The following is a 12,952-nucleotide window of genomic DNA, read 5'->3' as shown; positions in this document are numbered from 1 at the left end:
AACTCTTCAGCTTTTGTAAGGAAGCTATTTTCTCAGGTTTACTGCTGGAAATTTCATCAGGCAGACTTTGGTATTTGCTGAAGTTTTTCGAGTGGAAAACGTATAATGGCATTTGGGGTTTAATGTCACCAAACTACGATATGGATATTAGAGATGCTATAGTGGAGGGCTCCGGAAATTTAACCCATCTGGGGATTTTTGACATGCATCTAAATCTATATACATGGACCACCAACATTTTTGCCTCCATCAAACATGCAGCTGCCACACCCAAAATTCTATCCCGCTACCTTCGGGTTAGCTTTCTTTAAAGTGAGGTAAGAAAAAATTAAGCAAGTTCCCGGCCCGCATTATAAGCATATAGAAGGCAGTGCCAATTAGAAAAAAATTAACAAAATCCAAGTAGAACTTGGCTTCTAGAGAGAAGGATGTGCAGGAGAAGGAGACTCCATCCCCAGTCGAACCAAACAAAAAAAAACTTTTAGTTTTGTGTACACTGGCGATCTTGCTGTTAACTTGTTTTTCATCAAGTTAATCTTCAGTGACGAATCTTGTGACGATCAGCTTAATGGGGCTGTCTTGTAGATTTGATTTCCTATCGGATTAGCAGTACAGCGCCATCACCACTAGACCATCGTGTCGGGGCTAGAAATAACATCATGATGTGCTATGTGGTTTGGAGCAATACTACGCCGGCACGTAATGCCTACGTTCGTTTTTTTTAAACGAAAGTGTTTTATGCCGGGGTGCACCAAGACTTTAATGATGGATTTCCGCGGCAGAAGTGATGTCGAAAGAATACGCACTATCAGAAGACAGAAAGTTCCGTCAACGGGAGTTGACCTCATTACCTCTAGGTGCACGACAACAAACTCCGGGCACGCTATCTAACGCGCCACATTCACAGAGTTTGTAAGCTTTGAAAATACGTCTTTTATGTCTCCCACTATCCTCTCACACCGTTCATTGTAAAAGGCAGTCATGCATCTTAACCGTGACATCCGCGATTACTTCCTTCAATGCGTCGTTTTTAAGCTTCCGGTCTCTTCAGCGTGTTTCTTATCACACCCACCGGTGGCGACCCTATACCCCAAGCGCCTGCGTCAGTCATAGCATCACTTTCTTCCGAAAATTGCTCAGTGGCACCCACCGGCTTTGCCGGGCTCTACCTTCCCGCGATCCCACTAGTCCTGGAAATAATTGTGACCAGCCCAAGAGATACAATGTCATGCGTTGCATTCCCCTCTGGTGGAACTCAATAACTCCTACTTGCCACGAGCAGGTGACCTTAGCCTACGTTAGGCGTCCAAGAAGTCAGTCTCATGAGTGAGATAGCTTAACCAGACTGTCCTATCGCTTTGTCTGCTTAAGCTCTCAACATTAACTGCTGGGTATCACGCCGCACCCAGACGAGCTACCTGATTCTCGAAGCTTTGAAACATCAGATGAGGGCAAGACTTGTCGAGGGCTTCTGCACAAGCTGACAACACAATACCCCTCTTAATCAACTTCGAGTGCGCGCTATCAAAAGGCAATAAGCCTCTCTCGGCGTACTGCTTCTTCGAGTTTCTCAATTAGGGCTGCTTGGAGTGAATATAAAAATGTTAATTTATTGTTTTATTTGGTGCTAAGCGCTATTTTTAGGGGTTTTAAACAAAACTCTCTAGAGTACGTTTTCATTTTTTCATGCCTTTGTTGATGCTTGGTGCAATAAATAATAAAAGCTAAATAAAAAAAGATGAGCGCACACCTTGGGATTACGCAGTTTAGATTGTGGTGGGTACCACTTTTGTATTTCGCCATTTTTCACTTTTGTCATTGTGGTGGCAGTCAATTTTGATTTGATTTGTTTTCGGTCGGCTTTGTTTGCGGCGTCTTTGGTTTTGTGCGCATTGTGGAAGCGCAGCATAGCATGCGTACATGTTGGCTTCAAAAAACGACAATAAACAGTTGGTAGTCTGCGCTCTTTCCCGTCTCCTTTGTTTTTTTCTTCAAGTTTGTGCGGCAAATCAATTTTTCCGTAGTGGAGGGCTGCGGAAATTTCGTTCACCTGGGGTTCTTAACCATGCACCCAAATCTGAGCACACGTCAATATACTTTGCGCAAGTACTCTTATATCAATGTACAATAAACATTAAACTACTTCTGTAAGAACACCTTTTACTTGCATAAATTACTCATTCCTATGACCCAGGGACCAAGCTTGTTTTTTATAATACCTGTTGCAAGTTAGCTGAAAGGCCTTGTATATACAGTGGTGTGACTTGATATGTATATGTCTTGAGTTTACTATTTCTTCTCTTCTCGCAGGGCGATCGGCATCTGAAGACTATGACTGCAGCAACGCTGTGCGGTGCTTTGCAAAGCTGAGAGAACAGGTGGTGGAGAAACTCTACACTCTGTCAAATCCGGAACAAACACCAAAGAATCTTGACACCTACAAGCAATTCTGCACGTATGTTCATGATTTGATCACCAGCAAAACTCACAGGATAGTTTATGCAATTGGCACTGTTCTGCAAAGCTTGAGGTTCACTACAACAGACACCTGTGCAGAGGCACTTGTTGCGGAGGGTATAGGCGAGCGATAGGTGGGTGAAGGTGCGGACTTAACTCTTCTATTGCAACTTCTGCAGTGTGTATGCATATCTATTTATCTTATCTATATAATTATCTATCTATCTATCTATCTCTGTACACACACATGCATACACTCAAGACATTATGTATAGGAAGGGTGGTTGTTCACTCTTCTCGAAAGCGAAATTCTGGGTAGGGCGACGCAGTCTTGGTCAGACCCTTACCATGCAATATGAAAAATTGTTTGGCTTATACAGTTTAGCACCAGCCGATTCAGCGTCTGGAAACTACACTCAGCATCCTCCTGAATACGACATGCCTCATAATAATTTTGCGGTATGGCACGTAAACTCCCCTATTTTTGTATAGTGAGACAAAGAAATCGGTGACAGCCTGTACCACTAAAGAAGACCCCTGATACAAAGCTTTGTACAAATGGTCTTTCTTTACAGCGAAAGCAATTCCGTCGTCACTCTCGGCTGATATTCTCGCTTCATCATCAGTATTCACTTCATGAATTCTGGTGGTAGGGGAAGCTCTTTGGAAGCCAGTCTACGTGATTCGTCGATTACTAGAATGTACTAAAACTGAGGAGTGTTCGGAACGGCCGCAGCCCCAATGTACACAAAGGGATGCCCAAACAGGGTCGATCTGCTTGAAGTGTTGCTGTCAGTATTCTTAAACGTGTTTAAGAGTTGCGCGTGGCTCTGAAAAGGGGTGCAGATGTAGAATGCCCCCTTTCCACTCATGACACCCAGGTTTGAATCGCACCTGTGTGTGGTGAATTTTCATTCTTTGTATCACTTGTTACAGCCTAACTGGTTTACCTTTCTGTCTTAAATGTAGCTTCGGTAGTTGCATGTAATGCTACATAAATCAGCTGTAAACTTGAAGTAGACGAAATCGGACAGCGAGCGTCTTTAGGGCAAGCGCTAATAGTGGTTTCCATCATTTAGTTTTACTCAAGCTGGCCATGAGCACAACATTATATTCCGTCGTTATTTATCATTTAAACTATGTGATCGCAATATCAGTTGCGGGATGTGGCATTTGTATCCACATTGTCAACACGTTCACCAATATGCGTACACATTTTGATCATTTTATTCAAGTTACCAGCCAAATAGCTTTTTCTTTAGTGTCCGGAGGAACACTAAAAAAACAGGCAGAACAGTTGATTTTTCAGTATTCAGACTTTCGCGGTTTGCCGCTGATTAAAGTTCATTTACTTTCAGTTTTTCTTTTGAAGCAAGCCAGCGGCCGGGGATAGGAAGCAGCGTACCGAGCATGCTCAGGACGCGTCTCGTAGTCGCTAAATTATTAGGGGGCATAATTTACGTTTATAATAAATAAACAGGCTTTCTGTCAAATTTCATCTTATTCACTTAACATTTCGCATACTTTTTGTAGCAACCCGTAGCAAGTGAAGGTATGTTTCATGAAGTGACAGCTTTTCCACAAAAGCAAAGCAATGAACGTGATAGCAACAAATAGGAAGATCGCGCACAGGATATCATCCCCACTGAAAGATAAAAGCTCGGGCGTGAGCGTCGTCCCCCTACTCCTCGCGGGTCAAAGTGCGCGTGAGAGATAAAAGCGCGCACCTGTCGTGACAATGTGGCTACGCGTGCTCATTGCATCATTTTGATAGTAATGCTGAAAACACAATCTCCCCCCCCAAGATGCTCGTCATCGGTGGTAAGTGGTAGATATTAATAGTTAACCGTTTGAACATTGAAGTGCGTGCTCCTTGGTGGCTCAGTAGTTAACGCCTCGCACTCACGATTCAGAGGACCAAAGTTTGATTCAGTGCGCCAGAGACTTTGACTTGATTATTTTATTTTTGTTTATTGCGTTTTTATATATATAACTACGTATACATATACAGTGAGTGATGGCGACGTCAACGTGAGCAGCAAAATCTACCTAAGAGTGTCCATGCAATTTCTCCCGCAAATAATTAAAGGCAAACCAAATGAAGCTGTCACAATTAATACTAGGAATACAAATCCAACATCTACATGTGCGATTCAAATGAGCCCTTTTAAATGAAAAGCGGGCATTTATACTCCTGAACCTCTTTGGCAGAGCCGCACACAACTCCTAAAATCACGACCCATTGTATACTGCCGACAGCAGCGCCACAAAAGTATTCATTATATATGTGCTTCACTTTTCGAAGCTCGTTGCGGGCACTCCCCGGTTCTATACACTCTAATGTTATTAAGTTTACGGCCATTGATCGATGCTCTAGCACTGCACGATCCAAGTGCGAGCGGCTTGCGAGCAATGTAGCGCTCTTTACACAGGTTATGTAATTCGGGCGAAGCGGCGTCAGCGCTACACCTGCACGTTCAGTATGCGCGCTATTTGCGCTCTAGGCACACACTACCCTGGGTACGGTTCTACACACGACGCCATGTTCTTTATCAATACGCTTGCTCAGAGAAGGTTTCGGAGTGGCGCCGCAGGTGTGCCGATGGTCGACGGAGACCTACGACGACGATGGTGACAATGGACATTGTGTGAGCACAGCCTCAAAGATGGCGGGCGAGCAGGGTGTGCACCCACCCGCCATCTCGCAGGCCATAGTGCGAGGCTAAGGAGCCTGCCTTGCTCCAGTAAGAAGGAGACTTTAGAAAAACCCTGGGTCAGACACCACCGTGTCTCTTAACATATGGTTCACTCGTCCACTTCGGTGGATCAGTGGCTGGGGTGCTCGGCTGGTTCACCGACGGTCATGAGCTTGCTCCCGAACGCGGCACTCGAATTTCAATGGAGGTGTAATGATGATTGTGTGGTGGAAAAACTTTTGGTTATTCAGACGAAGTGGTGAAAGAAGAAAAAGCGAGTAGGTGGGTCCCTATTCAAGGACTCCAGTGATCCTTTCTACACGCTCCGCCTTGTCCAAGAAGCCTCTTTCGAGCTCAAGCCCTAGCCGAGCGAGGACGGTCTCCCACGGCTCTTTAGAATAAGCTCGAAACCCAGGCGAGTTTGCCTCATGTGGTCTTCCTGCGCATTCTGACGTCACATGAGAAAGTGAAGGCCGTTCACTACAACAAGGACATGCTTTGCCATATGTTGTGGAATTCATGTGGTGGGCCCTCTCCAAGTGGGGAGGTGTTCGTTTTAGTTATTTATATGCACGAGCTTCTGCAGTTCCCAGCTTCGGATGTGGTCGGGCTAGACATTTTCTCATGTTTCATTTGGGGTTCAGGGATGTCTTGCGCCATAAGCGGACTATTTTGACTTGGGCTGTGGCGCCCCGCTCGGTTAGTAAGCTCTCGAGCAAAGGCGCGCGCCTTCTCATTCCCAGGGATGTCCTGATGAGCTAAACACCATGGTCTTCTCAGAGTGATTGTCCGAGAAGACCATGCGATAATAGCGAGATTCGTGGTAGTCTCCCATGTACGTTCATTCTGCACGCTGCCAGAAAATTGGGGATAACCAAGGCTCACTGCCCAACGTTGTCGGAATGTTTGATTGCCATCGTGATTGCTGAGGCTTCAGCTCTGGCTGTGCATTTGCTATTGACTGAGGCAGTTAGATTGATTGCGCTGTGGGCTGCGAACAACTATTATGATGTTTCTTTTGACAGTTCGAGTGGCATCTGGGTACAGCACCTCCAGACTGTGTCCGAAGGTTTTAAAGAGTTGCTTGGCTCGGGCTTGCCTTTTGCCTTTGTGATATTTGGCATTGATTTTCTTCGGTATAGGTGTCTCTGGTATTTTCTTCGTGATGTTACTCGTAGTTTGATGAATTTTGTCACTGCAGTATGGAGGTTGGACCGGGCAGCTCAGTTCGGATAATAGTTGTTGTCCAGTTTACGTTACACCCAGTCGTTTTGTCAGAGTTATTATAACCACAGCCTTCAGCTATTCAAATCTGTTGTATATACCTGTGTCATGAAGTGTTTCATTCGAAACGTTCACTGGCAGTTGTAGAGCCGCTTTGTAAGTGCCCTGTATGACCAAATCTTCCATCTTGATTTCTCAGCAACTTAGGCTTTGATTGGGTAGAACGTATGTTATTCTGCTAATCACAAAAACTTGAAGCAGTCGTATTGTTTCGCTTTCTTAGAAGCCTCTTTCTTACTTGGCGATTCTTGAAATTAGCCGAGCTATTTGCTTCATTGTCGTTTTCAGAGTTTTAACAGTGTAATCCACTCGCCTGTTGCTTTGGATCTAGAGGCCCAAAACACTCTTCCTGGTCATTTCTGGAAGAGTGCTGTTTTTAATCGAAAAGTCACATTTGGTCTGTTACGGTAATTTCTTCCATAAACCCTGATTTATTCAGACTTCTGCAGTGCGAAGGCCATGCCGAGGTCCACGAAATATTGTTCAGCGGTGCTAACGGCCTTTCGCAAGGTACTTTCTTTGTGGCATAATGAGTCTTTATGCATCCATAACGTGATATTATCTGCATATATTGATAATGTCTTGAACGTCATTTACCCTTTTAGCTAAATAATTCATGCCCATTCAGAACAGTAATGGCAAGAATATACCTCCCTGTGGAGTTCTTTTGTTGGCGAGGTTTATTTTCAGCGATCCTGTCTTGTAGTCTTATTGTGGCACTTCTACCAGTCAGGAAGAAATTGACATAGTCGAAAATTCTTTGTCCGCAGCCCATTAGCTGTAGTTCCTGTATGACAAGTTTATGAGACATAGTGTCGAATGCGCTCTTTAGGTCCACCACCACCACAATATTTTTCGCTCCAAACAGAACGTCATTAATTACTTCGTTTGGGAGTCTAAGGAAAACATCTTCTGTCTGCAGATGTTTGCGAAAGCCATATATTTAAATGTATAGAAGTTTGTGCCTTTCGATGTAATCACTTAACCTGACACGCATGACACGGTTCATCACTTAACCTGACAACAGCTTCCTGAGACATGACGTAATCGATATCGGTCTCAGGTTGTGAAGTGTTTTCTGTTTTCCAGGTTTGAGAATTAGGACCATGATGGCTTTCTTTCATTGTTGTGGAACGGCACCTTGTTTTCGAAATATTCTTGTTGAAGCAGTCAATTATTTGTCCAAGTTGTTCATTCATGAGGTTCCGCAAAATTACGTTGGTGATACTATCCTCTCCTGGTGTGGTGTTTTGTCTGAAGTCATGTGCCACTGCGTATACTTCCACTACTGTGATGGGCTCATCGAGAGTGTCGTTCGGTGGCGCTGAGTAGCTGAGTGCTTTGACACTGTCACCCCTGTCAGCATATATTTGTCTCTAAGAGCATCGATCAGTGTTCGGCTGTCACATTTATATTCACCCACTAGGGTACGGGTTATTCTCACTGAAGACGTCTTTGTCGAGTCTGGATCTAGCACGCTGCGTAGAATCGCCATGTTTTAGCAGCTCACAGCCTCCTTCTCAGCAAATTGCAAAAATGAAGCCCGTTCTCCGCTTGTAGCTGCCTGAAATACTCATTCGTCTGGTGCGTAAGAGCTTCTATTAGTTTTCTGTTCAGCCTCTGGGTTTTCCAACGCTTCGTTAAGCTGGGTCGAGCCTCCCCTAGGAGCAATAGATGTGGGTCAACTGCCGGAGCTTTCGTTGTGGCGGTTATTTTTTTGTTGTTATTGTTGTGGCTGCTGCGTGAGCGTCCCTGATTTCATTCGCCCAGCATCTGTTTTTGGTGGGAATCACAAACTCTGTCTAGTTTGTGATTACCGCTTGCTTTGGATTGTGTTTGAGCTGGGCGGGGCTCATTGAAAACCTTATAAAGTAGTGATCGCTGCCCAGATTTTCATCTAGATTTCTCCATTGTCCTTACGATATGTTCAACGTGAGCGTAAGGTCAAGGCAGGTGTCTTCACAGACACTGTTACCTAGTTTGGTGGATGTTGGCAGCAGATATGCCGGTTCAAGATCTTATATTTCTGTAACTTCTACCAGGTTTTGGGCTTAGGGCGCATCTCGTCTGTATCCCCAATAAGTATGCATAGCATTGAAATCACCTAGAAGTGTTAAATGGTCTTTTCTTACTGTACGTAGCTCATAACATACTCAAGAATGGCCGAAAAGTCTGGCTAACGTTCTTCGGGAGGGCTGCAAGTGTTGCAAATGAATATCTTCGCTTTCCCTTCCTTTGTAGCATGTAGTTCACTAATTTCATGCTCTGTAGTGCATTGAAGGGCGTAGTGCGCGCCCAATGCTATCTCTTAGTGCAATAATGAAGCAACACGCAGGTATTGATGACTTGGGACTGTGTAGTAATCCATAAGCTTAGCTGCACCTTTTCCTATTTCCTAAAGGTATATAAAATCAAGCTGACGCATTACTAAATCAATGTCCTTCTGCAATGGCACTAGTCTTCTTTAAAAAGAGCGGCAGTTTCATTGCCACATACCGCGGTGTTTGTGGTTCGAAATGGTTTATGAGCCACTGTTGATCATACTCTTGATTCTGTCAAATCCGAGATTGCACCATTTTTAGCCATGCTCGCTATTGATGTGCTGGAGTTCTTGTTCGCTTTCTGTGCATTGGTCTTTGTCGGGTAAGCGTCTCTACTACGTACCATTTAGGCCACTGTAAATCAGCGTATAATTACTGCTGGAAATTCTGAATGCTATTCATGTGCTGTGCTACGACTTGTATAGTTTTCTCTGAAGATTGGGCGTCTTGCGTGCGTACCGGTAGAGTCGCATGAGCGGGTTTTATTTCAACGTCAGTATTGGCAAGTTTGTTTTTGAGTGCAGCAATTTCCAGCTTATTCTCATATATGCTTTGCTTTAGCTCCTTGTTTTTGTATACAAGTTTTTGGTATTCAGGATTTGATGCTATGGGAGCCGTGGTAGGAACCTCCCGAACCCAACTCACCTTGTTATTGAAGGTAGCCTTCTTTCTTATTGGGGTGAAAAATTTCGGCGGGCACCCTGCAGGCGTGAACTTGGACTTGGAAGGAAGTTGACCTCAAGAGTCAAAGGCCCATATTCGCAAACCAACCTCAACCTTTCCTAGAGTTTTACTTATCGGTTTTAAACTTTTATTGCGCATGATACGCAAATTAAACCAGTAATAATAAAGAAATCTTGTCCTAATCTTTTGCCCTGTTACCATTTTTGTGCATTTATAACACATGTAGACAGTACAGGAAGTTGACGAAAACATGAGGTAAGGCCGACGTTGGTTTGTGAATACGGGCCAGAGTTCTTAACTTGACCTCGATGCCTCCGTGACCTTTTTAGTTGTCGTTCTGGTGATGCAGCTTGTAGGTCTTGCTCTTGCCTTAAAGACGGCCATGCGTCGTCATCCTCGTCTTCCGTGTCGTATTGATGCGGCTTTAGTCGAGATTCTTTGCTGAGATCTTTGGCTAGCTCGGGTGGTTTCATAGTGGTTTTTAATTGGCTGCGACTGTTTGTAGCGCTTATTGCAGTCATTTGAGCCAGTAAGATGTTCTTCCGCACATGTGGTGCTAGTGGACTTACAGTCGTGCTCCGCCTCTGGCTCCTTAGTGCCGCAATGATTGCACACTGAAAATTGAGGTTGAGGGCAAACGGGACCTTGGTACTGCTTGTAAGCACGCGATGGAGAAATGTACTGTATGCCTCGATTTGGTAACAAGGCAATCATCCTCCCATGTAGTACACAAAGCGTGGTACTACTTGGCCATAGAAAGTAATGACCACTGTCTTTGTTTCACCGAACATTCGTGGTCAGAGGATCCCAACGCCTTGCGTTGTGACGCACTGGTTGACTAGAAGTGTTTCTGGACTCGTGCATGGCGCAAGACCATGCACTGCGCCCTTTTTTGTATGTTCTCCTGCCATGATATAAGCGTTCACTATATGTTGATTTTTATTGTAATTGAGCATCACTGTCCTTCTAACTATGTCTGCTACCTCTTGGTTGTGGGTAGATACGATATTGATATTTGAGTCAGGCTTCAGGCGCAAAAGGAAGTGTTCGCCTCTCACCTTCCTTTGCGTAGCCATGACCACCGCGTCGAAACCTTCGGTGTGGTCAAGTCCTTGATTGGGAGCCCTCGATGAGGTCGGAGTATTATTTTTAAATCGTCCTTTGGCGAAGGAGGTATTCTAGCAGCTCGTGGCTTTTTCTTCATTAGCAGTGCCTTAGTGGGTTCCGGATGCTGGCTCCACAAATCTTTGCCCCTCACTGTTGTAATCGCTCTTTTTTTTTCCGGCTCTTGCGAGAGTATTCTTCTGGCGAACAGTGAGTACCATTCGCCAGTCTCATTCTTTGTCCTCCTCCTGCTCTACGCGTGAGGTGGGCTAATCGGTGTCGTGTAGGCTGTTGTCGCCCCCTTTGTTGGTCACATAGTACTCTATTTGATCGCGATCGAAGACCTAGAGCACTGCGTATGCATTGAGTGGTTAATGTGAGCTTATAGCTTCAGGGCTGCTGTTTTTAGGCATGATCATTTCAGCATTGAGCCCCGTCGGCGTCGCAACTCCGGCAGCAGCCAGTGTCACCATCTGTCACGGCTACGCATCGGCGTCTGCCACGCAGCATCCAACGCCACTGCCATAGGTGGTGTTAAGTGCCAACCACTGGCACGCGTACGTACGCGCCTACGCGTCAAACGCGTCTAGTCGCACCTGTGGAGGAAAAGGGCGCGCAACAACTGGCACGCGTCAACCACGTTGACGCCCACGCCTCCAAAATAGATGCACAGTGTTACTTGATCTTTTGACTTAAAACTGTCCTTGTTCAGCACAGAACGGCGCGTTCTCAACTGAAGCGGGTTCGTATGACACCGAAAATATGACTGCGCGTTAAAATAGTGATAGTGCTTCACCTGCCACAGTTTTGACTATTTTAGAAGTAATTCACATCGCAGTGAGCAAAGTAACTACAGCGGTATGCACCGGAAATGAACAGTGGTGCGTGTGCCACTCCCGCGAACAAAAATTCACGTCTAGTAGAATGTACACTTATCATAGGCGTGCGCATGGTTCTCCTTATGTGGACATTGCGCCCCCCTCTCTTCGGTGACAAAGGGCAGTCACCCCTTATTTATGTTTATAGATCAGGTTTATAAAAAACCTAGGTATATTAGTCACCAGGTTGCTACACCTACACTACCAAATCCATTAATATTGTGAATATCCCGGTATTCAGTACATTTACACATCATAACTTACAGCTCTCAACAACTTCTTAATCGGTCCCAAAACTTCATGATGCGTCAGAGAAAAGGCATAACACTACAATAGAGCTCTATGTAAAGGGCTTTTGGATGTTGCCTGCAATAGAAATATCTTCTATTGCATCAAACCTCACCTGGCTATTAATGATGCAACAGGTATTGGTCATAAGATAGGAACTGCGTAAAATGCTCATGGGCATTTTTTGTAGGTGAAATATGCTTTGGCACTACTAACTGTGCCTGACACTTCATGATGTGACAGGTATCGGTTATATTACTGTACTAACTGAATCCTGTCCGGAAGACTTGTCTGTACTCTGTCTTGTCTGTAGACATTGTCTGTACTCAAAATATTCTCTGAAGTGACAAACCACACCCAATACTTTATGATGTCACGAATATCGTTCATAATACTGCAACTGAACCCTGTATGGAAGGCTTTTGGTGATGAGTGTATTATAAATATCCTCTCATGCAAGAAAGCACACCGGGCTCCTACTGATGCAACAGATATTGGTCATGAGATAGGAACCACGCACTGTGTAGAACGCTTTTGGGCAATCTGTAGTCCAAGCATGCTCTAACGCAACTAACTGTGCCTGACACTTATTCATGTGACACATATTGCTCAAAAGACTGCAACTAAATCCTGTAAGAAAAACTTCTGGACGTTCTCTGTAGTCAAAATATTCTCTAAACACACAATTCACACCCAGATCATTATGAAGTCACAGATCTCAATCCTAACATTGCAAATGAACCCTGCATGGAAGGCTTTTGATTGTCATTAGTCGAAATATTTTCTAAAGCGACAAACCACACCCGACACTTCTTGATGTCACAGATATTTATCATAAGTTTGCAACTGAACCATGCGCGGAAGGCTTTTGAAGGTTGTCTGCAGCCAAAATGTTCTTCAATGCAATAAACCACACTCGTCACTTCATGATGTCACAGATTTAGGTCATAAGACTGCGATTGAGCCCTACTTAGAAGTCTTTTGTTGATGTGTGTTTTAGAAATATTCTGTAATGCAAGAAAGCACACCTGGCTCCTAATGATGCAACATATATTGGCCATAAGATAGGAAGCAAGCACTGCATAGGATTCTTTTGGGCATAGTATGTAGTTGACCAACAAACTCTGCCTGACACTATCATGTGACAGATATTTTTAAAAAGACTGCAACTAAATCTCGTATGAAAGACTTCTGGGTGTTCTCTGTAGTCAAAATATTCTCTAAAGCGACATACCACACC

The 12,952-nt window shown here is 44.4% G+C and overlaps 1 protein-coding gene across 1 annotated transcript in view; it reads left to right on the top strand.

Annotated features, from left to right (window-relative positions):
- LOC119161158 (uncharacterized) overlaps positions 1 to 12,952 on the top strand; it is a 131,627-nt gene that overhangs the window by 17,591 nt on the left and 101,084 nt on the right. Inside the window, exon 2 of the mRNA XM_037413510.2 lies at positions 2,311 to 2,455. Coding sequence (XP_037269407.2) covers positions 2,311 to 2,455 — 145 coding nt within the window. The remainder of the gene's footprint in view (positions 1 to 2,310; positions 2,456 to 12,952) is intronic.

Source organism: Rhipicephalus microplus, chromosome X (genome assembly GCF_043290135.1).
Source record: "Rhipicephalus microplus isolate Deutch F79 chromosome X, USDA_Rmic, whole genome shotgun sequence".
Classification (NCBI taxonomy): Eukaryota; Metazoa; Arthropoda; class Arachnida; order Ixodida; family Ixodidae; genus Rhipicephalus; species Rhipicephalus microplus.
This window is presented reverse-complemented; position numbering and strand designations above follow the sequence as displayed.